The 26,292-nt window shown below is 45.0% G+C and overlaps 2 protein-coding genes across 3 annotated transcripts; one reads left to right on the forward strand and one right to left on the reverse strand.

Annotated features, from left to right (window-relative positions):
• The first annotated feature begins 385 nt into the window (after positions 1-385).
• tasorb (transcription activation suppressor b) lies at positions 386-12,944 on the forward strand. 2 transcript variants are annotated; one of them, XM_062391743.1, is made up of 22 exons: positions 386-797; positions 2,157-2,302; positions 2,508-2,600; positions 2,713-2,785; positions 3,212-3,303; positions 3,386-3,520; positions 3,657-3,781; positions 3,899-3,930; positions 4,364-4,469; positions 4,952-5,055; positions 5,253-5,362; positions 5,720-5,792; positions 5,894-5,968; positions 6,151-7,062; positions 7,703-8,013; positions 8,127-9,083; positions 9,615-9,737; positions 10,018-10,177; positions 10,270-10,378; positions 10,494-10,672; positions 10,864-10,998; positions 11,198-12,944. In XM_062391743.1, exons 1-22 carry the CDS (start codon positions 494-496, stop codon positions 12,418-12,420), a joined length of 5,577 nt encoding a protein of 1,858 aa, XP_062247727.1. In that variant the 5' UTR covers positions 386-493; the 3' UTR covers positions 12,421-12,944. The 2 variants fall into 2 exon arrangements, with proteins under 2 accessions (XP_062247727.1, XP_062247728.1); XM_062391744.1 differs by having other exon boundaries at positions 387-797; positions 11,201-12,944.
• A 6,569-nt stretch (positions 12,945-19,513) lies between these two features.
• On the reverse strand, positions 19,514-24,035 carry LOC133956919 (amphoterin-induced protein 3-like). The gene is made up of 2 exons (XM_062392287.1): positions 23,664-24,035; positions 19,514-23,082 (listed from the first exon to the last, which is right to left on the reverse strand). Exon 2 carries the CDS (start codon positions 23,032-23,034, stop codon positions 21,646-21,648), a length of 1,389 nt encoding a protein of 462 aa, XP_062248271.1. The 5' UTR covers positions 23,035-23,082; positions 23,664-24,035; the 3' UTR covers positions 19,514-21,645.
• Positions 24,036-26,292: the final 2,257 nt, after the last annotated feature.

The raw sequence follows: 26,292 nt of genomic DNA on the forward strand, positions 1-26,292 counted from the left end.
ATATTTCACAATGTGACTGTAACTTGTCAGCTCCTTGTCATCTGAGTAACATGGTCCTCAAGGTAGAGTTTTACAAATAGATATATGATACATATACAATACGATTTCGACATGTAGAGTACTTGTGTAAAATAAGGGCAGTCAGAGCAGGATTTGAACAGCTGGCTGCATCATACATTTTATTCTATCATGATGTAGTTCAGTAGTTTTAACTTCCTCCACCTGTGATGGCATGGCTATTTGCACCAGGCACCACATGGTCATAATAACCCACCACACTGCTCCAGTGGACGCAGTACCCGTCTGGGCCGCTGGGTGGCGCGGATTCTCTCGTATGTAAACATAGTGACGGCAGCGTTTTGCAGTGGTGGAGAAGAACGTGTACGTCATTTTCACAATGGCGGAGGCTGGGTGAGGAGGAGTGTGTGTGTGTGAAGCGACGCTGCGATCGTTGGTGCTACATCGCCCGTGAGACGTGCACGGTGCCCCGAACATGGCCCTGAACCCCAGCGCGGCGGGGAGGAGGGACCCGGACCGCGCCGGGGCCGCCGGGCGCCACCCGGACGGCGGCGAGCCCCAGAAGAATTCAGCCGCCACCTCGGCCCCGGCCAACCAAAATGGCGTACAGGCTGGATGTGGAGACGTTGTAATGCCCGAGCAAGAAGGCCCTGAGCGGCGGAGGAACGCGCCGACGGACGCCCGGAGCTTCAGCGGCTCTCCCTCGACGGGCCCGCGACCGAGCGAGGAGCTGCCACGGAGGAATTTCCAGATCCCGAGGAAGGCGAGAGAACGGAAAGGTGGTGCCCATGTCGCTGCTCTCCTCAACAGAGCCCGTACTGTCTGTTCAGAATTCTGCTGCTGCATGTTGCTAACCTGTTAGCTAGCTGGCCCCCGGTGCTGCTTTATTAGATTTGAGCCCAACGTCCAGCGGTGTTTTGAGCCCGGGATTAGATTAGCGTCACGCGGGTGGAGCTCAGGGGACAGTGTTGTTGGTGTTGATCTAGCGGGAGAAGATCCAGCAGACATGGGGTGCTCGTGTCCCCAAGTGACCGGGTGAAAGCTCACATTATCAGGTTCCTCCACCTCCTCACTGGACCGTGGTCCGGCCGAGCTGCTGCCGGAGGAAGGAGTTGTGCAGCAGGCATCACCTGACAACATGTGTGGGTGTCATTGACCTCAGTGAAGGGCACGGACTCATCCACAACACGTGCCCGTAGAACACGCTTGCACTGTACCACGACATGTTAAATGCAAACTCAAACTTCAGCTGTCCACCACCTGTCCCTGCCCGATGTCCCAGGCATCAAGAGAGCCCCTCACCTCATCATCCCACAATGCACTGACTCTCGGAGAGGGAGAAGTACCATCAGCAAAGTGCCGGGTTGAATAGCAGTTGTCACAAACCTCCCCGTGCCCCATCAGTCCCCATTCACTTTAGGGTTGAGATGAGATGGGAGGACAGTGGGTGGGCAGCTCGGCCAGCAGCAGGTGTAATGCACAAGCTGCCCCGAGTTGTGTAGCGTGAGACAGACCTGGCTGTGTGTCTCCGGTCTGTCACCTGAGAGGTTTACTCTTGTGTCGCACCACAGCTCGAGGCCGACAACACTACACCCAGGTGTCCGAAAGAGATGGCTTCATTTCTTTGCATGTGATTTGATTGAGACACTAAAACCTCATGTAAATAAAGGCACATCCGAGGCTCGGTCACATGGGCGGAGGTTTGTTGTTGTGAGGGATTCCTGGTCCCTGTGGTCCATCAGTGTTTTGACACTCTTTATAACTTTGTGCTGCTGTGATGCTCCGGCTTTAGCCCGATAAGAAACAAGTTGAACATCAGATGATACTGGTTCTCTGAGCTGAGAGGACGTGAATTCAGCCCAGCTCCCATCACTTCCTCTTGCACCTCATATTTCTTTCCTACAAAATCGTAAAACTCAATTGTTGAGCTGAAACACAGAACATGTGTGTCCTCTTATCTGCCAGAGAAGGAACCATATATTATAAGCTTGATATCTTCACGCAGGATCACCTTATAAATGAGAGAAGAGAGTTATCATTTGCCTGATGCTGTGGTCGGCTCCTGCTGGTAAACTTTGCACATGCACACGTGTCTAAGATACAGATGCTAACCCACCGATCTCCCCCCCTCTTTGCAGGCCTGTACAACTTTCTGCGGCCGGACAGTCGGGAGTTCGAGGACCTCGTGAAGATTCTATCCTCGTTTTACTTGGACTCATCGTCACGATCAACCTTCTCCTACTCCAAGGCCAGGCTGGTCTACAATGAACTGCTGGAGAAGGAGGTGAGTCAATGTCTCCCAGTACCCCTCAATGTCAACACGAGCATTTCAGCTGCTCCCTCTTTCTATTCATATTCACGTTCAAGTGTTTTCAGCTTGAGGTCTTCCCAGTTGCGTAGTCTACTAGAGTCATGCATGCACGTGCTTAGACCTTGTGAGCTTCAGACTTGCTGTGTCTCATTGACTCTCTTTGCTCGTCGTGTGCCAGTTCATCGAGAAGCGCCGAGAGATGAAGCAGGAGGGGCGGACGGAACAAGAATTGACCGAGTCGTACTGCTTCCTGTTTCCAGACAAGGCAAAGGTTAGTCCGTATGCAAAACTGTTCTCTTGTACTTTAAAGATGATGGACAAGGGACACAACATACATTTTACACACTGGATAGTGAGCTCTGCGTGTTCTCTGATCTGTTTAGCTCCATTGGATCTGCGAGAAGGGTCTGGCTGTTGGACACTCCAAGATTACTACACTTGGAAATCCGTCAATGGGTGAGTAGGAGTCTTGAATGTTGCTGCTGTAGACCCTGAATAGAAGTAGATGCAAGTGATAATACTTTGAGTGTTTCCTGCCTTAATCGTTTCCGCAACTGAAGATGTTAAGTTAGTATTTTCAACTGATGAAACATGCTGATCAACAGAGATCAAATGTTTCTGGCCAACTGTAGGAAAATAAACAGTTTATCTCTACTGCATTGTTACAATATAAACAACCCTTTACCAGTAAACAACATATACTGTTATGGTTTGAGTTTTAGATCGTGAACATGCTGTGGTGCCCTGAGACCACTTTCCTTTTCAAGTGAATGGGAAATGGTCTCAGGCCTCGCTGGACCTCACTGTGCATTTTAACAGAGTTTAACGAGCATGGTGCTTTTCCTCTAGTCTTATCTCTTATCTCTAATCTTGTCATTGCAGGTGTTTATCTCTCCAAATATTCAGATTTATTACAAATCAACCCTTTTGAAGTGGGCTCATCTGGAGACATGGTCATTTTTAAAGTCATGAGGGTACGTCTGCCGTTTTCATTATGTAAACATGCTTTAAATTCTTGTGGGACTTGAAGACAACCCCGTATGTCTTGTCTCTCAGGGCCGAATAAAGCACAACCATGAGAACATGCCGAAGAATGCAATGGAGCCCACACCCAAGTTTGACTGTAACTTGTCGAAAAGTGCAAACAGGGTAACATCGCTGCTGTCCTACAGGGCCTTTGAGCTCACCCAGGTAAGCGCTGCTTCTATTTTCATTTGCATATTATATGTACTATGTGTGTATTTGATAAAAGCTATGAATTCTTTGTATTTGATGACTCTCTCTCTGTCTCTCTCTCTCTCTCTCTCTTTCTCTCTCTGTGTTCTAGCAATATTTTTATGAGTTTGCATTTGATGAGATCAAGGCTCGACCCAGGCACGTGTGCCCCTACGCTGTGGTTTCCTTTAAGTACATAGGCAAAGAGGCTGCTGCGACTCCTATGACTGCACACAGGTACATGTTCCTGCAGGAAATTCTGAAACGCTCAAGCGCTTGAGAGCTTGGAAAGACGTGAGCAACATCTTAACTGTGTTGTGTGTTTATAAATAGGCTTCTTCTTTCTCTCAACAGGTTTAACATGATTTCCCCTGAAGGAAGTAAAGGTAACATTTAAATTCATTTATTTGTCAAATATGTAAAGAGCATCTCTCTGTGTTCCTGAATTGTTGTCATGTCTGTTTAAAACAGGAAATATGTAGAATGCACTGTTCACACCAGTTGCATAATAGATGGCGTCTGGTTGTCACCTGGATCTTAAATAACTGCTCCCATGTTAAGCAGTATCCCAGTGTTACTTCTTTAACTTAACAACTGGTATGCATGTTAACGGCTACTACCACTTAAGAAGAGTGCTTCATCCCCAAATTGATCAAAATTCAATGAAACAGCCAGTGCAAAAAGGTTGAAAGGAGTGTGTGTGAAAATCATTTTTCCCTGTGTCAAACCAGCAGTAGTTACGAGTTATGAAATGGTTATGAAAGGTTTTGAGCGATGCTTTCTCTGACCTTTGACATTTTCTGTCGAACCCTCTTGCAGGGAAGAACTGCTACACCGTGTGGAGCGGTCCACTACTGAACAAGGGTCGGGAGTTATTCCCGATCTGTTTACGATCGTCTTTGCGGCCCTACCTTCCTTTCAAACTGTGAGTAAACATGGAAATCGTTTTCAGACATGACCTCCGGGTGAAATCTGGGGGAAATGGCTACAGAGTTTACCCAACACCGTCACTAGCTCACCCATCACCACAAGTTCTATTGACCTTTTGTTTCGGTGTCTTCTTCGTGTGTGCCAACGCTTTTTCATCAGGAGATATTTGTATTCTTTTTGTTATTTTCCTTTTTGGGTCTGTCGCGTAGACTCCAGTGCATCTCCGAAAGCATCTTTATTGTCTCACATAATTCTTTGCATCTCTAGAAAACAGCCACCATGGTACTATAATTTTTCGGTTAATCATTAGGCACCTCTTACCTCAAAAGACTTATGCTCTGAACTATAGCACTACATTTATCTTGTTGCGGTGAGAAGGGGAGAATAGAAAGCACTCATATATAATACAGACAGGTTTTTTTTTCAGGAATTGATTATGACTTGCTCTCTGATATATCTCTGTGTGCTCCGCTGCAGGCCTGAGAAGCTGGAGATGAATCGGGGCATGCAGCTTGAGCAGGTGAAGCGAAAGATTCCCTCTGTGCTCTTTTCTTGGGATACCTACAGAGCATCACGGGAAGGTCAGTCCAGACCACACGTCTATATCTATAATTAAATGGTAGAAAAGTGCCCAGGGCATCTGGACGGTACTCCATAACTTGAAATTCACTTTCTAAAGCTTTTCTAGATAAAGAGTTTGCAGTATTTCAGCTAAAACTGAGCACAGAAAATCGAACAAGATTCTAATTTACTGATGTCGTCTGTTATTTGTCTGCAGTAATGAAGTGTGGGATGGCCTGCAGCCTGTTTGAGGTGGTAGATGGAAAAGGCAAACCGACCAGCGGCACCCTGGCAGCGCTGGTCAACAAACTGGAGCGAGACAGGATGGTGAGTCACTCATTACCTGTGATCTACAAGTTCATCATACATTAAACTCCGAAAAATACAGAACCAGTTCACGGCTTATCAGCAAAATTAACTAAGTCCTGAATTCAACGTTGCAGGATGTCCAGTATACTTCTCTCTCAGAGAAGGACAGAATAATAATATTTGTCTAATATTAAGTCATGTCATTTTGTTTGATACAAAGGGAAAACAGAAAATGTTCCTACTGTTTTTTGTCATAGTAGATTGAAACACGTACACATGAACAGCAACCTGTCAAACATTACACTGACATTCTGATCGCTCACATAATGATACACCCTGGAGTTTCTGACTGGAGTGTTGAATCTCCTTACTCAGGTGCTGGTGATGTCCTTGTTTGACCGGGGCTTCCTCTTCCTGCTCTCTTCAGCTCAGATGGTTGAGTCCAAAGGTAGTTAATGTTATTTTTTTATCCTATCATGATTCTCTGTCGAATTGTTGCCTTCAGTGACAGATCAGCTTCAAAGAAAACTTGCTGTTGGTTTTTTCTAGAGCGGTGGGGGCGGACTGAGAAAAGCCTGCAAGCATTATTCATCTTTCAGGAGTCGAGGACGGTTGTTAAACATTGTAAGTATTAATCTCCCTCCTTTTTCTGACCAAGCTTCATTTCCAAAAATCTGCATGAAACCAGTTCCTCACGTCTTCCCATTGAAACATGAGCTGCTGTTATGACTTTTATTAAGCACCTGTCTCTAAACACTTATTATCCAGTTGGATATCTTGCCACTGACACATGTCCTTCATTTCAGCATCCAGACTGTTTGACCAGGAGCGGCTTACGCAGGATCCTCAGCCAGCCAACCTGTCGTCCGTGGAGCCCTTCATCCCCGCTGTGCACTACTCGCTGTTCAAGCTGCGGCTTAACCCGGGCAAGGACCTCAGCTCCGGGGTGGAGCGGCAGGCCACCGATTACCTAACGCGCATTGATTCAGGTACGGTGCGGACGTTTGTCCTGCCCGACTACAAATATAACGTGGACGACCGAACCATCCCGCTTCCGGTGCCCAGACCCAAATTCAACATGGATGCCGTGCTTCGCTCCTATGTGCACAACCCTGCCAACTTTATGTTACCCCTGAACAAGGCAAAGGACATCATGGAAAGAATACGAAACCCTGTACCTATACCTGTCCCAGTACCTGTACCTGTCCCTGTCCCTGTCCCTACACATGTACCTGTACCTGTATCCATACCCACAGCCGCACCCACACCCGTTCAAGCCACAGTGGAATACAGCCCCGTGTCTGACTGGGGCGGCTCTGACAGGGGCTCGGACAGGGCAGAGAAACCCCCGGAGAGGCCTGCCCAGGAGAAACCACCACCACCAGACAGCAGCAGCAGCAGCAGCAGCAGCAGACGGCGCCCTGGGTTGGCCAATTCGAACGGAGCCCAGTCGCAGCACAAGCCCCACGTTGACTCTCAGCCTCAGCCCCAGAGGTTACGGTTGTCCCAGAGTGAGTACGACAAACACAAGATGAAGCAGCTGCTCAAGCTCATTCAGCTTCATAAGAAAGCACTAATAAAGGATCCTGAGAAGGAGAGGGAAGAGGACGGGGCCTGGGACGCCAACAGTTTGAAGAGGAAGTTTGAGGGAGATGAGAGTGGAGGCATAAACAAACACCAACGAACAGATCCGCTGAGCAACGGGGAGCCCAGTCAAGGTGAGGGGGGCTGCAGGGGTTTGTGTAACTTGATTTTAACATAGACGCATGTGGGCTCAGAACAGAGAGATCAGACACACTGGTGTCTGAAGAGCTGGGGGCACTGGCCAGGTGCTCCCAGTTAACTTAATGGCCCCAAATCCTTCTCATAAAGGTGCTGGAAGACGGAACCAGACGCACAAGTCCACGGCTCTGGGGTACTCACAAAAGTGTGATGTAGTCTTTGTTTTTTAAGAATGTCCTCCTTCCTCTTTCTCTCAATACTGATTTATTGCTTTAGTTACAAAACACTGATTAGTTTCAGTAATTCAGTTGCACACAAAAAACACTGCTACCCATTGGCACTTTATCAATAAGCCTGCTGCATTAGCCCACACCACAGTTAAATTACCTGTTTACCCGATTTCAACCACTTTGGTGTGAAGGTGGTTGCATTTTGATTGCCTATCCACACAGCTGCAGTACACTAGAAGCTGAAATAATCAATGCATTTAGGTTTGTGTCAGTCTGCACCTCGAGCAGTATATTAACTTTGTCAAATGAACAGTGTCGCATAACTGTCTTTGTACGTTGTAACAGGAAGCTTGGCTTTTCCTTTTAAGAGTTAAACGAATCAAATGAATTGTTTGTGTCCTACCAGGCATCCAAGCTGGTGAGTTGGGAGATGACGGTGGACACGGCGACAATCTGACGGCTGTAATGGAAAGCATGGGCCTCTATGACACTGACCTGAGGGCCCATGGCAACACCAACACCTCAGCGGTCAACGAGACCCAGCGCCTCCTCAAGATCCTGCTGGCCACTCTCAACAAAGCCGTGGCTCAGGGTTCGATGTCGGTGCAGGTCAACCACGGTGAGCCGTCGACAGGTTCGGGCAGCGGGGAGCCTTCTATCCCTGACCCGGATTTTAGGAAACAACTTGAGCCAGCATTGCTAACGAACTACACAGAGGTGAGATGTTAACAGCTGATACTGTTGATGACTGTTGTTTTGGAATATTTCAACATGTATTTAATACGTGCATGGACCTGAAAATAACCAATGCTGGTGTTTTCTCTGCCCAGGAGGACATGGACTGTAGCCCTGGTAGTCCATTCAGTGCGGGCTCCCCACCAGAGCAAGCACACACCTCAGATAACCCAACCTGGGTTCTCCCCGTTAATGAAGGTAACTCGAAGCAGCCAGTTAACACAGACCTCTCCCCTTTTCCTGGGCCGAAGCCTGTGCCTGAGCCGGCGGCTGTGAGAGCGACAGACATTCAGCCAGAGCTGAAGACGCCTGCAGTTGTGGAAGTAAAAAAGGCGGCTGCAGGGACCACGTTACCAGTTGTAGACGAGCTTTCCTTCAGGCCCTCCATCAGCCTGGACACCATCCTCAACCAGGAAATTCATAGTCTCACTTCCGCCATTAAGAACATTATGCAGACTAACCACATCTGCTATACCTCGCAGCTACCACCACGGTTGGTTCCACGTGGCTGCTTATCGCCCAACAGCTGCTTCTCAGACTTTATCGTGCCCTTCGTCTCCCCTGTCCCCACTCAGGCACACGTCAAAGCACTATGTGAGATGATGGACAAGTTTATCCCAGCCCCACCTGCTCCCTCGAAGGTCACTTCTCCACCTCCCCCAGTGACAACGTCTAATCTTACAACACCACCCCCTGCCCCAATCCAGACATCCAAAACTAAAGCAGAGCCTCCCCTTTCCAAGAGCACCTCCTCCTCCCAGAGTGATAAAATTGGCTCTATCAAAGAACCTGCATCCACAAAGGCTAAAACAGAAGTTGCATCAACAGAGTTGGCAGGAGAAGTTTTTTCTCCCTCTCTAATCACGACAGACTCTCCAGATTCCAACTCCCAAAACCCAGGCCTGCTTGCTGGCAGCCTCATTGGTCAGCTGAAGCCCGAGGTTTTCAGCAGTCTGGTGGAGATCTTTAAGGACGTCACAAAGAATTCTGTGAAATTCTACATCCACTCTGACGAGGACGGGGAGGAGAGCACTGTGTGCAAGGAAATAAAGGTAAAGGTTTAAATGATGTCTTAAAATTGCTTGCTTCACCCGGTCAAACATGCAGAGATATTTACATTTATATAAAATGAAAAAAATCATCATTTGTGGAACATAAAATGGAAATTTTATTTGACAAATGACCTAAGCTTTTATTAGATCGTTTAAATGACTCCTCATTTTCTGTGAATACAGTTGTTTCAACACCATTTGCTAACCATTAAACATGCAGGCATTCTCTTTCTTATTCTTATCTAGAAATGTATTCGGGATCATATTTTATTTTTAGTATTCAAGCCTATGAGCTTTCCCATTATCCTGCGGTATTACATTTCACACTTGCGTAAACAAGTGAACACACAGATCGACACTGGGGAGATGTGAAAGGCCACACTGGCTCCTCTCTGTCACTATGTGTTCAGTGTCTCGGGGCTCTGCGTCTCTCTGCATCTGTCAGTCAGTCAGCACTTGTACGTGTAAGAGAGGAGGACATGTTCATCTGTCTGTCTCTAACAATTACATCTCTCCTGTCTGGCACGAAAGGAGTACTTGAAAAGTCTTGGCAACAGCGAGTGCAGCCCGCAAACATTTCTGGAAAACAGCTGCAGTTTAGACAAGCTCCTCATCATCATTCAGAACGAGGACATCGCTGCGCACGTGCACAAGGTAGGAAGACCTCCTGTCCCCCTCTTCATTGTACATCACCTTCTCTCCAGTCTGTAGTTCAGATGACTTGGCACCGTCAGACCTTGGAAGTTAACCCATATAAATTACATTTTTTTTAGTTCAATTATTACCTCTGCCCCAGGGTATTGTCCTGTTTGCTATGTTTAATTTGTTCATAGCATCATTTGCATGTTGTGCCAGAGTGTATATAAATCATGAAATGCAAGTTCATCTGAATAACAAAGGGACATAAATCTAATGAAAGCTTTTCCCCCTTTAGATCCCGGCCCTGGTGTCTTTGAAGAAGTTGCCTTCAGTGAGTTTCGCTGGCGTGGACACTCTGGATGATGTCAAGAATCACACTTACAATGAGCTCTTCGTGTCTGGAGGCTTTATGGTGTCCGACGAGTTTGTCCTAAACCCCGACCTCATCACGCAGGGTAAATTTTACTTTTCTTTGCGGGAGCCGTGCCAATCCGTGGAAAGATTAATCGGATGATACTTGAGAGCTTATGTTGTGTGTTTTCTCCAGATCGTTTGCATGGTCTGCTGAAGTTCTTGGAGGAGCAGAGCTCCCCTGAACACCCCTGGCAGTGGAAGGTGCACTGCAAGTCCCAGAAGAAGCTAAAAGAGCTGGGGAGGTGAGTATCTCTGCAGATTTGCCAGAATTATCACATGAAAAGGATTCTAGGTCATATGCGGGTGTGAAGAAACATCGCTTCACTGTCTGGATCCACTTTTGTGCTTCTCTTAAAGGTTAAACACCAATGCCATGGGGCTTCTGAACCTCCTGACAGCTTATCAGAAGAAACACCTCGTGGAGTTCCTCCCTTATCACGAGTGTGACACTCAGTCCCGTCAGGCTCCTGATCTGGAATGTCTGATCAAACTCCAAGCGCAGCACACACAGCAACGGCACCTTATCTTCCTCACAGGTATCTTTATCTTTATCAGTGTTAACTTCATCCTCTCACACTTCATCTAATGCTAGCAAAAGAATGTGTGTGTGTTAGTGCTGAGATGGTTGAGTGAGATGTCTTTAACCCACATGCATTCAGTTTGAGTAGATTATATACCTGGTAATATATGATTTTAAAGTGTTTCGTGTTGTAATGTGTTTTTACAGAGAGGCCATTTGAGATGTTCCTACAGTTCTCACGAAATGGAATGGTGATTGCAAGCATTGATGATGTAATGAGCGGTTTCCACAGTCTGATTGGCTCCATCAATCACAATGAGCTTCCGACGCCGCCCTCTACTGGTGGGTGTCATCAGCAGCAGCACTTAACACAAAACACTGGATTTCATGACATTTCGCTGTAGTGTAATTGCTTTGCTGAATTGCCTTCTGTCCTATGTAGTTAGCAGCAGAGTTTTTCTAACACAAAGCTGTTAATGCATCTGCTGATAATGCATTACTTTCTGCTTTTCTCTCTCTCTGCCCAATCCTGCTCTGGCAGTAGTGAACGATGAGTGTGTGGAGGAGGACATGTCATTAGACTCTGATGATGGCGAGGAGCCACCCACTATAGACGATTCTGCAGAGCAGAACCAGGAAGGAGAGAAGAAACTGCAGCCGCCCCCACCAAATATGGAGGAGTTTCGTCCTCCCCTCCCAGACCAGCAAGTCACGCCTGAGAGAACTCCAACGTTGTCTGAGTACAGCGCTCTCAAAACTGCTATCTCTCAGTTCAAAGCCACCAACCAGATGGGTACAGGCCCTTCAGACATTGGCAGCTTGTCACCAGGAGGTTATCCTGTGAATCCCCACCAGAGCTTCCTGTGTCCCTCAGCCTCGTGGTCATCCTACACTGGCTCTTCAAGCTACGCGGCATCCCCAGCCTATCCAGCCTCACCCTGCAGCAGCACCCAGGAACAAGAGTATCGCACGCCAGCCACAGCTCCTGCCACTGTCCCAACTCCCCCTCTCATGGCCACAGCAGGACCTCTTGCCAACCTGGCGTCCCTCCCCATGGAGGTCAAACCTCCCCCTCCACCTCACCTCATGATGCTTGGTCACACGTACGGCTCGGATACTGGCGGGGTTACTGGGAACTCTCCACGCACCAACTCCATCCCTTACACAGAACATAGTGAGACAACACAGCCTGTTTACATTGCTGGCATTCCTCAGAATGCTAGTGGGACTCCCTCACAACATGACAGGACAGTCAGTGGACCTGGGGAGGGAGTGTGGGGCACTGCACGGACTAGCACTTGCGAGAGTGGCAGTTCCCAGGGTGTGGTCACATCGAGACTGTTGGACCCCAGTGGGCTCCCTAAGAGCGGGGATGGGGGCAGCACACCTGGTAGTCAGGGGAACAGGACTAACATGAATTGCACTGCCAACCTTGGATCGTCTGTGGGCATTCCCACAGTGGCCACCAGGGGGGGGTCAGTAGTCAGACCTAAGCTGCCTCCACATCCAATGTGTGCGGTTGGCTACGGGAGTATAGGTGGCATCCCGGGACAGATGGACCATGGGCCTATGCGGGGTGCAATGGTTCCTGGCTCTGTAGGGAGCTATCGAGGGAGAGGAATCCCACCAGGATTTTGGACTCGTCCTGGACGAGGACACGATCGGGGGGGTGGTCCCTGCACTTGGGGTTACCCAGCAGGGAGGGGTGGGACACAGAATTACTACTCGGACTACACATACTCTCACAACTATGCCCCTGAATAGACAATCATCATGACCAGAGCGGCAACACAAACACCATACTCCAGAGACTTAAAGAGCTGACTGAATGTACATATTTCCTTGTCATAAACACGTTGATTTAAATCCGTAAATAAGGCTCCTGGTTTTCTACATCTAATAAAAATTGATACAGGCAGTGCCGAGTGTCCTACTGTCGTGTAAACTGTACGTACACTCTTTCCTTGTGAGCTCTTTGAGACCCTGTTCAGACCACTATATTTATATTTGCCAAATGTTTATGGCCTTCCAACTTCTGAATTTATCATATTTTTTTTTCTTTCTGTTTGTCCCAGTTTTGAAGCGGTTTGTGAACACGGGGAAAGGCTGATATTTTTTTAAGGAAAAAAAAAACCTGGTGAATTAAATTTCACTCTTGCTGTTGGTTTTCTTTTTTTTATTTGACATTTGGTTGTCCAAAAATCTATTAAATTAAAGCATTTCAAATCTCGTTCGTGTGACAGGTTTGATGACAGTGTCAAGCAAACCTATTAAAAATATAAATCGCACCTGTCTTCCTGTCCTTTCACTCAAACTCCACATTTTACCTCTGCTACCTACAGTCTGTATGAAGATGGATTACATCACCTGGAATGGTAGTAAAACAGGGATTATGGAAACCAAAACATGCAGTCCATAAACTGAGGAAATGAAAATATAGTCTTATTCATCAATAGGTCATATTTTCTCAGAAACTTCAGCTGTTTTGGTGCACATAGTAATAAAACCGAAGTCTGGACAAGTATATTTAAAAAAGGAATATTAAATACTGGGGGAAATGCTCATTTTCTGACTGTGACAGCAGCCACCGCACTCTGTTAAATGTATTTCCTGCAGCAGTGCACTGTCGCGTGTAGGGACCAGTTAGGAGGGAACACGACACTTTAAAACCATTCAAAACTCCACGCTGAGTGCCACTGGCCCTCCGACTGTACCACCATTGAGAGAATCATTAGGCGGGCTGATGTCCCCTCTGTGCTGGTCTGTCGTTTTGTTTCATTATCTCAGTGGAGGTTGCGGGGGAGAGAAACACCAGATGGCGCCACTTCCTCTTGATTTGGAAAATAGGTTAACACTAATCCCAAGAGCCTCTCATCCGGTTGTGCAGTAGTTTTTTCCGTGCTGACTGAAAATATGTTTCCCCATTAAATCAGTTGTAGCCAAGACCCATCACGCAAAACCCTGATTTATATGGGAGGGGTTTTATCGAGCATGAACGTTTTATTCTAAAAACACCAAACACTGCAGAAATGAATATACCCCCGGAAGCCAACATGCACAAATACTGTGTGGGCAGCTCCACTACTGCAGTATTCACGGTTGTGTGTTAAGAAACCCTCAACAGTGTTAAAACTATACATTTAAAATACAGAGTTAACATACCCTGATTAAGGTGTATTTTCTTTATATTGTGTAAAATGTACTTAATAATTGGCAATATTTGGACTTTGCAGTGTAACCAAGTACAATTACTCGTAACATCTGAAGTACTTCTCACTGTTTTTCCAAATGTTGAGTCGATTGATGAATAACTGTTAACAGAAAATGTATTAACTCCTCAGATAAGTCAGTTAGTTGGACAAAATCCTTGTGATGGAGCTGCTTTGGGCTTTTGGCAATTTTCTTAATCCTCTACAAACAAAACAAAGTCTAGATTAAAAGTCATAATGCAATTAGATTAACAATGACAAAAGAAAACGAGAGAAAATAATGTGGTTCCACCTCGGATGCAGCATTCAATCAACAAATAGTTTGGAGTGGAGTTTGACAAAGTACATTTACTCGATTCTGTACTATTATGATGTAAAACATTTGAAGTACTTCTACTCTAACACTACTGCTTCATAATATTCATGGTTCCACCTCAGTCAAGTCAACAATCAACTACAGTTTGTCAATAAAATGACACAACGGTCTCATTCGTGTACTTTTATTTTTAAATATTTGAAGAAGCACTTCCCTCATCATATTATCATGAATATTTAACCAGGGATAAATCAAAAGTACCGGAGTATACAAAAGAACATGGGACCTGATGTTCTTGGTCATCTGGGAGCTGTAAACACAACATGGACGTTTCACTTCACAAGCTAAACAAAACTTATTTAGGTCAAAACCTCAACCAGCTACAACAGAAGAGTGCTGCTCACTTGTGTGCCGTGAAATGTTAAGTATGTTTTATTGATAAATGGCAAAATGTTGACTTGTAATGTTGTATTTTTACATTTTGTTGGTACCTGGTGATGGAGGAATTCCTCCATTAAAGGTCAAAATAATATAGTCTTTAAAGTATAAGTAAAATTACTTAAGCAAAAACATAAAATACACTTAAATTAGCAATAAAAGAACTCCTCATCACGTACAAACACATACAATGTTTCTGTTGATATTTCTTTACCTGTGTACTAATCTCACTGTCTGGGTGAGTTTTGCACAACACTTAATTTAATGATAAAGCACTGCATCATATTTTATATACTCCCAGTATGGTTTGGATGTGAAAAGGTGTTAATTTAAGATGCATTTATTAGTCCCAAACACATGCACAGACATGCACAGGCACACTCATGTAGGTAGGGAAATGTAACCTCTGCTTTTGACCCTTCTGGTGCAGGACACACAGAGCAGATGTTGGGGGAGTAAGGTGCCTTGCTCAGGGGCACTAGATAGGGTAGGGAGAATCCTCTTTGATTTTTGGACGGATCAATCCAGGTTCGTCTTTTTGTTGTTTCTCTGTGGAGTCGAACCGGAGACCTTTTCTGCCCATAGTCCAAGTTTCTGCCACTAGGCCACCGCCTCTCTATGTAATTGTCTGTATTTATTCAGCATTTTAGTCTTGATGTCCGATCAAATAGCTTTAAAGTAAAGTTGATTGCCACTCACCCATTCTCCCACATATTCATATAGTGCATCAATGGGCAGCACTTTTTCAATGAGACAACTGCAGTTGAGTAAGAAACACATCACATCGCTATGAAATGTAGTGAGAGGTTAAAATTAACATAATGTATATCGATGGGCTTTCTCGATTAATGGAGTTGAATACTTAATTCACATTTGACTCCCATCTTTTAAAACAGAATCAGATTCCACCGGACTAGAGCATGAAAGGGGGAAGTAATATCCAGGTCAGGACAAAACATGTCCACTCTGTGTTGATCAAATTGGATCAGGGAGCTGTGCCGTTCTCTGGGTTAAGCTTTGAACCGATGACGTCGCAGGATGCAGGGCTTTGGGCCAGAATGTAACGTAGCCCTGCGGTGAGAGGAACCGAGTGTCGCTTCTCCTGTTACCGGCATCAGCAGCTCACGTTACGGAAATCCTCCAGTTTCAACTGTTTATTTTTTCAGTTCGCAGGAGATGAGAAAAAGGTTTGACCAGAGAAATGTATTAATTAAGCCTGTGCAGAACGTTGTGTGAGGGTCAGACACATAAAATAATGGAGGTGGCAAAAGGACATATTCCGGTGATGTTCTAAACCAGTCACCTATGATTCTACTGATGTTAGAAACAGGAGCAACATTGTGAGACTCTAACCAGAGGTTCAGCCATGCAGGCAGCAGTGCACCGAGCCAAATATTAAGTGCTTATCATTACAGAGCAATCTCACTAATTAGCACTTTATACAAAGAAAAGCTGAGAGTGGTGGGAATTGTATTAGTTTTGAGCGTGGTGGATCCTAATTAGCATAAAAATATTTGAAGATGATGTTAAATGAAAAGTCAGAGTTATTACATTTCATCCTGAGGAGAACATGGACGTTTCTACTTCATTTTTCGTAGCAATCCATCCAACTGTATTCGAGACATTTAACTCAAAAGCCCATGACAACCTCGGGGTGCGTGTGGGGGGGGGGGGGGTCACCAAATTGAGTAGGTTTCGTCCTGTGCGGAAATTAATTTGATCTAACAGTTGTTGACATATTTCATTCTGGTACCAAACGACAGGGCGACCTTTTGTCATCCCCGGAGCTATCTCACAAGCATAGCTGGAAAAATAGTATCATAAAGTATATAACTGAGCATCACTGACACTAGAAGCCATTGTAGATAATACACCCATACTGCCTGTGACAGTAAATATCTGTTTAATGGAAACAATAAAGCCATATTTCATCCAAGTTCATTGTTGTATTTTTAGTGGACAAGCACGACAATAACAAGGGGAGCAGCATCACAACACACGACACAATAAAGCTGCTGGAAGACAGAAGCCGAACAGTAAGGACGAATAAAAAGACCAGAGGACGTTGTAGAAATGTGCTCACGAGCAACTTAACCCAAAATACTTAATGTTGTTGTGCTCCTCAGATCTTATGATATTCAACTGCGTTCTACTCACTGAAGCAAAACATGCCCCCAGAGAGACACACAGAGAGAGAGACTGCATCTATTGACTGAGATCAGGGTGCGTCACCGCGTATTCGCATTGATGCACCCTTATTACTCATTTGTTTGTTAGCAGTAAAAATGTGATCTTTACATTTGATTAATGAGCCGTTCATGTGCAATGTTCCCCACAGTGATCCGACTGAGACCAGGGCCCTGTTGCTCATCCAGCTGCTTTGGAACATGGCCTGCGTTCACATGCAGCGCCTGGGTATGATAAACAGCTTGTTGTCTGGTGTGCAGCAGCCCACATTCATTTTAATCTTTTTTTGGGGAAGCAACCAGCCCACCTCCTAAAAAAGATCTACAGTGTAGTATTGCTGTGGTGGCCTGTTCTGAAACGAGTGCTCTGTGTGTTTCTCAGGCACATATTTCCGAGTGTCCAATTAGAATGAAATAAGGGTTTTAGTCAATCTGGTGACACCGGGCCTCCACTGAGGTTGTGTGTGTGTGTGGATGTCACGGCGTCTGAAAGATGTGTATGTGTCTGACACAGCTGGATGCCTCCACTCCTGCCTGATGACTGTTTTGACAGCTCAGTAATAGCCCCTGTTGACAGTCTAGGCAGCCCTTCCGCGAGTGAAAGCAATTCAACTTGTGCTATTTAGAGTGAAACTCCCCTTTCGCAGTAATTAGATTCTTGAATAAGATGATTCTGAATCCCTGGGAGCCTCGCTGAACTAGGGGAAACAATTAATCTGAAAAAGGAAGTACATACTTTAATTGAGGCTTGATGGAGTGTTTTGCTTCGGAGCGGAGCATCTCTTCAAGTATCAAGCGATCCTTCCTTTACATCTGGGTGTCTTTCCCCCCCCCCCGGTCGGTTCAGGGTAATTTGCAGGAAGCGGAATAAGTGAGTCAGCCCGGCTTGCACCTCTCTGCGTAGACTAGAAATGCTGATGTTTTTTTTAAAGTGCAATTAGTTGAATTATCTGCGAATTTGTAAACATCAGACGGAACTACTCTGTAACATGTTTGAACTAATGCAAAACCAACGAGTTAGCATTTTGCTATGTATTTAGATTACATATTGATATCTGCCAGGCAAGCTTCCGCGTCACGATCATCACAATTCTCAATTTGTATCTCAACGTATTAGCTTAGTTTACTCATTGAGACTTTATATAAAATAATGACACAGCTCCACTTCCATCATTATCATCCATTATCAAGGTTGCGCCGAATCACTAGTCTCAGCTCTCGGTCAAGGCCTTTCACCCATTATATGGTTTTTAAACTGTGCTTATAGACTTTATATTCTACGTTTGCGCAGTCGGCCAGGATGGCTTTAATTTAACATGTTTTCACACATTTGAAAAAAACTTGTTCGTATGAAACCGAGGCGACCTGAGCTTGTGTACCCTGCCTCTTGCCCAATGTCAGCTGAGATTGGCTCCGGCTCCCCCATAACCATTAAAGGATAAGTGGTATAGAAATTGGATGGATTGATGAAACGGGATATTTTAATGATTCCTGTTTTAGCCGCATAAATCTGTTCAACTCCTTCCTCATGTTTCAAACGAGCGGGAATATGTGAAACAATTTGAGGGGGCAAAAGTAATCATGTACTGTGTTATTCTAGGCCTCTTTGTTTCCCTAAATGCGCTGCTGAGGCCTCCTATTAGTGTCCCAAGGTTGAAATAAAATAAATAAAATACCAAATGGCTTCACTATCTGCACTCATTCTAGCTAATGCGCTACCTACACTGCTGTTAAATCCCGAATCAGCGGTGTGCTTATATAACCGGGGTCACCTGTGGCCCCTCTGTGAAACAAAGAGCCCTTTGAGAAATGCTCCCATCATGTCCTCATTGTTTTAACTCATCTGCTAATCATATCAGAAACAATAAATCCCCACACAGCTGCGTGTGCTGTGTCAGGGCGAGGGACCAGATTAGAGGGATTTAAAAACAATGAAATTGACAAAGCACCTGGTTTATATCCTCGTGGTAATCTCCTAAAACCTAACCCGAACCCATGTAATGTCTCTGGTACACTCTCCCTGAAAACATCGGGTCACGACTCGGATTCAAGATGTTACATCACGCAGGGGAGCACAGCAGGACTTTATGTAACCCTTGTTCAGGAATTGAAATGTTGTTCACCATTTTGAAAACAATGTAAACTTAGCCGAATATGAAAATTAACTGGCAGGGTTGATTAAACAGAGTGGTGCATCACAGCGCGGTTCTCTCTTGGTCGAATTTTGTTTAATCCCCTCAGTGAGAATCATCGCTGTCAAAGGGCTCGTCTGTCCCAGTTACTTGCACGGTTGCCCATTTAGATTTACTCGTTGTTTGGCTGTGAATTTACATTCAGATTGTACAACTTATATTCTGCTTGAGGTTTTAAAGGGAGCCAAGTTTTAATTAAAGATTGGCCCCCCCTCAGGTGACCTGCTTTCCTTTGTTAGAAGTGCGATTACTGACAACTTCTCTTTGACATTATATGAAGGATTACATCTAATCCTATTCAATCTCGATGCAATCCTTAGTCCCAGCCACTGTGTGCATTAAGATTAAACTACAATATAGATGCTTGGACTTTGAGGAATTGATTTGTTTCTTGTGAGGCTACTGTTTGTGTCATCAGGTTTTTAAGATTCATCCCCAACCACTCATCTTTCATGTCACAGACTCAATGTTCACGTACAGTATGTTCCTTCGTGGAAGTGCATGTTAGTCCTTCTTAAGCATCTCTGTTGTTGCACTGAGCAATTGTGTCATTTGAAGCATGTTACACTCACTGCAATCATATGTAGCTGCAAGCAGTGATTTCTGGTATAAAACGCTAAACAGAAGGAGCTCAATTGACCAAAATGAAAGCCACTGGCAGCAGCGATCAGGTTTCAGGCTTCACAAAGTCATTTCAACTACCTTCATTCTGTTATGAAGGAAGAATAAAAACAGTCGCACACTTATTTCATCATCACGAAGCCTACAGCACTGCAATAATTGCACACTCAAAGTTCTGCCATTGGTTCCCTTTCATTGGATTTGAACGAAACTAGGTGTGTAGGTTCAGGAGATAGTGCTAGATGTCTCCAGGGAGTTCATTATACTATTAGCGAATACATGATAGGCCAAACCATCATACACAAATCAATATTGCCCCAAGATCTTCTTCACAAAATCTGGTCTGTCCACCAGGTTTTGAAGTATACATTTTTGGCATTTATAGCACCCCCTAAAAACCATTCCTGCATTGCTTTGGTCGGCCTATTCCCAAAGACAGACTGAAGAGAACTAACATTTATGATATTTTGACAAAAGGTAAAGTGTTAAATCCATTGGGAAGTTTATTGGTCAATATCTTAAAAACTATTAACCAGAAGCCACGTTTATCGTGAAGTGATGATCTAATGAAAGTGTGGCAGCAGTTTACTGGTTTGAGAGCAGATCCTAAAAATATGCTACAAAAAATGGCAAAGAAAATCCATCATGGCAGACTTTGCTGTCGGAGAACTTTCTGTTGAAAATATTGATTTGCAGTTTTGTATCAGAATTCATTGGAATTACGGTGTGTGGGAAGGGGCCTTTCCAATATGACACTTTTGAGCCTCAATTAGAGCGACCCACTTTCTGACTTGGAGCATATTTCTCGGGACATAGATGCGCATCATCTCCAGTTATTGGGCTAAAATTCATGTTTCTTCAGGCTTACCATTTTTAGCCATTTTCGGCATAATACTTCACCAACCGCTAATTGACACAAAAACAATAAGGTTCTGCCCCCTCAGGGCTCGAACCATAACAAATCTATACAAAGTAAGAGCCACCAGGGGCTTCGCGTCAGTGCCGCTTGTAGTATTTGTCACTTCAGTTTAAATTTCTCGGTGTGTTTGTTCCGCAGTGTTCAAAGTGCTCCGTTGTGTTTGATCAAAGAGATGGCGTCTTTGAAGAGCAGTCCAATTGCTGTGTGTTCCTGGTTTGTTGACACTCACTGATTTCTGTTCTTCACTGTTTGCCAAATAAGCCAAGCCAAGATAAAGCGGCATTGTTTTTCGCTGCCAGATTAATGTAACAGGTTTGTGCGAGATATGTACATGTATGATGGATCCCGGCGGGATGCCCCTCTGTTTTCTGCTAGATAAGATTTTTGAAAGTTCACTAAAAGCCATAGCTTCCACACAGACACGTTCATATTGCATTTCTTTTGTATCTTAATTCCTCTTCTCTATATGATACTGGGTCATGCTTTTTGCCAACGTGAACCTGCCTTCAAAACCAAAATAAGTGATCTAAGGGGACTGATCACTTTATTAGGAAAACAGGGAAGAAATGTTTTCAGGAGTGTCCCACAATGTTAAAGCAGTATATATTTTTTGAGATATGGTTTACTGGGGTGCAACTAATTAAACAGCACCCAAAGTCATCCAAGATAAATCGACTGAGCTTACTTCTTCCGGTCCATTACAGTCATAACCCTAATGCATTTTCCGGAGCTTTTAATCCTTGTTAAACAATTTCTGTGAAAAATGAGCCAGTTTCATCCACTGATCCCGCGAGAAATACATCCCGCCCCACTGTACCTGAGCTCACAGAAGTTATTAACAGATTTTTAGGGCTGATAATGGCTCCCCTCTGATTTAGCGGTGTCAGTTCACTGAGGGTAATAAAGCAAAGTTGAAACTTTCATTTCGTCTTTCGAGCTCGATGACAGAGAAGAGCAGAATTGGAACAGGAGATATTGCTTTCTTTTCTTCACTGCATTAACATTCAGTTCTTATAACATCTCAACACTTAATTCCTGCGGATTGTCCCAAAGTCTTCTCTCTTCTCCTCAAAAAATTAATTGGCAAGAACAACTACCCTGTTCAGAATCAGCTCTCTGGTGGCCATTCTGTTCCTTCTTCACTTAGCATCGGCTCCAGGAACGCTACATGCTTATTAGTTTGGATTTTGTAGTGGTCTCCTGTGGAGTGGGAGAAAACAGACGTAAGGGTGCTGGGGTCATAGGTTGCATTTGGGATTACTGGAGGTTTGGGCTGTTTACAGCAGCTGCAGCGACATGGAGTCAGGTAGAGGTATATGAGGATGAAGAACATGGTCACCACACAGCCCAGCAGTGTCGTGTAGCCAGTGTTGAAGTTCTCTCCCGCAGGCAGCCGCACCATAACATTCACCTCACGTGTTGCATTCAGTCCCTGTTTAATATCCACAGCTGTGCACACGTACAGTCCTGAGTCATTGACCTTGGCTGCTTGGATCTCCAAGGTACCATTAGGAAACAGACTAATTAGCGTGTCATTTATGCTGGTCTGGGTGATGTACCCCTTGCTGGGGGACAGCCATGTAAATGAGAGGTTTGTACTATCTCTATCCAGGGATGTTTGGCAGTCTAGACGCACCCTGTCCCCCTCTGAAATCAACACATGGGAGAGGAGCACGATCACGGGCTGCGAGACGGCCTTCTCCACGGTGCAGTTGTGGAAGAAGCGGTTGTGTTGCAGGAACTGGATAGTTGCTCGTTGGTCCCCGTAGACGGAGCAGGTGTGCTCATCCGTAAAGTCCCTCAGTGAGTCATAACCCCTCAGATTCCAATGCCAGAACACACTGTACATGGAGCAGTCACAGATCAGAGAGTTGTTGTGGAGATAAAGCCCCCGCTGCACCAGCCCGGGCAAAGCTTTCACATCCTCCCAGGGCAAACGGCTCATTCGGTTGGACGAGAGGTCCAGCATGGTCAGGAAGGGATGAGTGTGGTCTTGGATGGAGAAGAAGGGGAAGTGTGTGATCTGGTTTACGCTGAAGTAGACCTTCTTTAAGCTGCTCAGGCCACTCAGTGTGCCGGCCTCCACCTGAGTGATTTTATTATTGAAGAGCAGGAGCTCCTCCAGCCTCCACAGCCCCTCGAAGTAGTGCTGCTCCACCACATGCAGCTTGTTGGAGGATAGGTCAATGTGCCTGAGGCCGGAGGCGTTTTGAAACACCCCGTGGCCCAGGACAGTGAGCTGATTGTGGGCCATTCGGAGGTTCTCCAGTCGAGGAATTTTTTTGAAGCTGCCCGGACCCAGCCAGGACAGATGGTTGTGGCTGAGGTCGAGGGTGACGGAGAAAGAGGGCAGGGACCGAGGGAGCTTGGCCAGACCGCTGGAGCTACAGCTCACTGTGTCAGATATACAAAGGCAAATGGAGGGGCAGGTCTCCTCAGAGACGTGGAGGAGACAGAGCAGCATCAGCAGAGGTCCTGGATACAGTCCAGAGGTCATGTTTCTGGAATTGGAATCCTTCAAGGTTTTTGCTCTGTTAAGCTCTCCCTGGTTAGATAACAATCAAATGAGAAACCACGTTATATATTAAAAAGATCCACCTGTTCAGCTGACCTACAAGATGACTACGAGGTTAATACATACAGGAATCTTTGTGGCAAGAGATGAAAAATCTGTCAGTGTACAAGCCACAAATCCTCTTTTTTTTTAATCTTCAGTTTTTGATTCTAAAATAAATAATCTCTTCGTCTTTCTGGGTGTTGTAATCATTGAAGGGTTACGGCTTTTATTTTCACTGTCCGTTAATCTACTGATTTTTTTTCTTGTTTATTTAATCAATCATTTGGTTTGTATGGGTTTGTATAAGGTCAGAAAAGATGTAAAACATTCTCCCGAAGCCTTGAAATGTCTTGTTCTATGCGACAGACAATCCTAAACCCATATGAAGATGCCATAAACAAAGCTGATATGTATATGAGAAGCTTGAACCAGGGACTCTATTTTTTTTTATCTTAATGATTAACATAATTTCCCAACAATCAACCAGTTGTCTGATACTGTTGCTGTGAGTGAAATCATTACAAAACAGGAAACATTCAAACACACGTTTAAAATGGTAAATACTTCACCTTTAAGAAAGATGTTTTCTCTCAGTCGACATCGGACGATTTAAAGCCTAAATGAATTTGCAAGCACACAGAGGGGAAAAGTTCATACCACTTCCAGACAAGCGAAAAAATTGGCTGACTTAGTTAATCCTATTCTCCCCTCTAGAAAATCGGGAAAAAAGGAAGCAAAAAGAAGAGAGAACTCTTCCAGACCCCGACTCCAAAGTAAACTGATTAGCAACAACATAAGATTCCGACTGTCCCATGCCTTTCCTCTCTCCCGAAGTTGCGGCCGATCAATGAATACTCACAACATTGCTGCCCTAATCCTTATCTGCTCCTCGGAACAATGCTCTCGCTTTCCCTCTCTGCCAAGTTTAAGGTCCCCCTACCAGCTTTCTCTTCATCCCAAATGAGAGTGCCGCTCAACAAACATGCTGCAGTGCTTTGCAGTGTATAACAAACAGCACAGAGCTCACTTAATCTCCAACAATCCCCTCCTCCCTCTCCATGTCATTAAGAGACCAGCCTCGTGTCTCTCTCTCTCTCTCTCGCATCATTAAGTAATGATACTGGTGGCTTGCTTTCCCTCTCTATCTCACGCTAAGAAATATCAGTTTCCCCACAATATTCTATTAATAAGCTATACCATTACATTTTTTTAGTATTCGGCGCACTAACAGTTTGTATTACATGGCAGCTTTCCTCATGAATTTTACATTTGTTATCCTGTAACCTTACACTAGTATTCCCAGAGGACTGACATTTTGCTTTGTCTACTGTAGTTATTTTATTGTTTAATGTGTGTGTGTGTGTGTTTGTGTGATTCTGTGTGGATCCTTGTAAATGCCCTTGTTTTGGTGAATTTTGAATCTGACGAGTCCCGTCCTTCAGTTTCTCATGTCTCTGTGAAGTTTGAAGGCATCTGAGTTGAAAGTCTTTCTCGCTCGGAAGTCGTCCTTTTACCCGTGTGCCGCTTTACATTGTTGTTTCTATTTTTGTGGCTTTGAGTGGATGGCTGTTGCATGCCACACATTCAAATACTCACACAGACACACACACACATTGACACACACTTTCTTCCTCTCAATGCCTTGTGTTAGCACATCCCCGGCTTTCTTCCTGAGCCCCGACGTCCCTGCTTCCCCTCAGCTGCTGGGTTGACTGGATATATGCCGTCCATGCTGCTTGGTCATGGTGGTCCTGACAGCTCTGATTTCTGTCACAGTGAATTAGCTTTGCCTCCCAGCAGCCACCTCCTCACTGTGAACAATCCCCCCCCCCCCTTCTTCCTTCTTATACATGCTTGGGGCTTTGACTGACTCCCACTCCCTCGCTCACTCATTCATTCATTCTGCAAAGACACATAGCCGATTCTCCTTTTGATTCGGGATTCGCTGGATGGGGGTAGTGTTGGGAAAAAAGGTGGGCTGCTGGGAGCAGATGTGCAGTTGACAGGAAGGTGGAGGAAGGAAACCGATACTGGATGTTAGGTGTGAGGCTTCAGGTGGAAATTGTTTTTTAAGAGTAGGATTAAGGGCAAGAGCGGCAGTTTGACGTATTTGTGTTGAAATGAACAAACAATCACCGTCTTTGGCTTTGTGGCATTACACACAATCTTGTCCCCAGGCTAGTCATCAGCTTGGCTGGAATATGTAAGAAATACATACGCCCACACATGTGCGAGATATGTTAGAGAGGGAATCTAAACAGGCTCTCCTTGAAGGTGTTATGTGTATATGGTCTTATATCCTGGCTCAAATAGCCTCACAATAATTTGTCTATTTGTCCTGCAAATCCCCCTCCAAAGAAGATCTCTGGCCTGATATAAATATTCATCCCTCATCGTTTTAAGGTATTGTGTAACACTCCTGTTCGTTGAATTGGCTGCACCACTCATGTATGTAGTAATAAGTCCTTAATTGTAAACGGCTCAAATAAGCTTTATAAACCAGTATGTTCATCTGCATAAGCTTGTAATGATTCATGGTTTGGTGCGCTCAGATAAATACGAGGCATCTAAATAAGGTGCATTATTGTGCCAGCATGAGATCACTGGCTGCACTTGTTTTTAGCTACAGTATAATTGTGCGGGGAATATGTTCCTCTCCTCGAGCAGCCCTTGTGTTCGCGGCTGTTGACATAACCTGTGAATTTCAGTGGCTCATTATTTTCAGTATTGACTTCCATCTCGTGCAGGATCCGTCATCTTCGAGGGCAATCAATTGTCATTGTCCTCTGAGATGAGTTCAATCAGAGGATGAGCACAGACAAACGAGACGGAGAGAAGGACGAGTTTCTGTGTACACCTATTCACTTTAATTATGGCACAATTATTTTTGCCTTTTCCTGCTGATTGCCTCTCATCATAGCGTAATAGTCTTTGTAGTTTCAGCAGAGCGAGGTCCTCTGGCGTGTCAATATTAACACCTTCTTCATCTCAGTGTAGTAAACACACATCTTTCCAAGACTCTCCAGTCGTTTGTACATCTTCCTCGATGTGTAAGTTGTCAGAGTGGACAGTGCGTCTCCGGCCTGCTGTTTTCCGTAAGATCCCTAATCTAATCAGTATCTTTGTATCAAGCTGCTCTGCAAATCCTGCCTCGGTCTTTCGCATATATTTGATGAGACTCCGCGTCCCGTATGCAAA

The sequence above is a fragment of the Platichthys flesus genome, chromosome 7 (assembly GCF_949316205.1).
Source record: "Platichthys flesus chromosome 7, fPlaFle2.1, whole genome shotgun sequence".
Taxonomy (NCBI): Eukaryota; Metazoa; Chordata; class Actinopteri; order Pleuronectiformes; family Pleuronectidae; genus Platichthys; species Platichthys flesus.

Coding starts and splice junctions, on each gene's coding strand:
- tasorb (XM_062391743.1), top strand. CDS start 494: ATGGCCCTGAACCCCAGCGCGGCGGGGAGGAGGGACCCGGACCGCGCC. Junction 3,782..3,898: donor ACTCCTATGACTGCACACAG/GTACATGTTCCT, acceptor TTCTCTCAACAG/GTTTAACATGATTTCCCCTG. Junction 3,931..4,363: donor TTCCCCTGAAGGAAGTAAAG/GTAACATTTAAA, acceptor ACCCTCTTGCAG/GGAAGAACTGCTACACCGTG.
- LOC133956919 (XM_062392287.1), bottom strand. CDS start 23,034: ATGACCTCTGGACTGTATCCAGGACCTCTGCTGATGCTGCTCTGTCTC.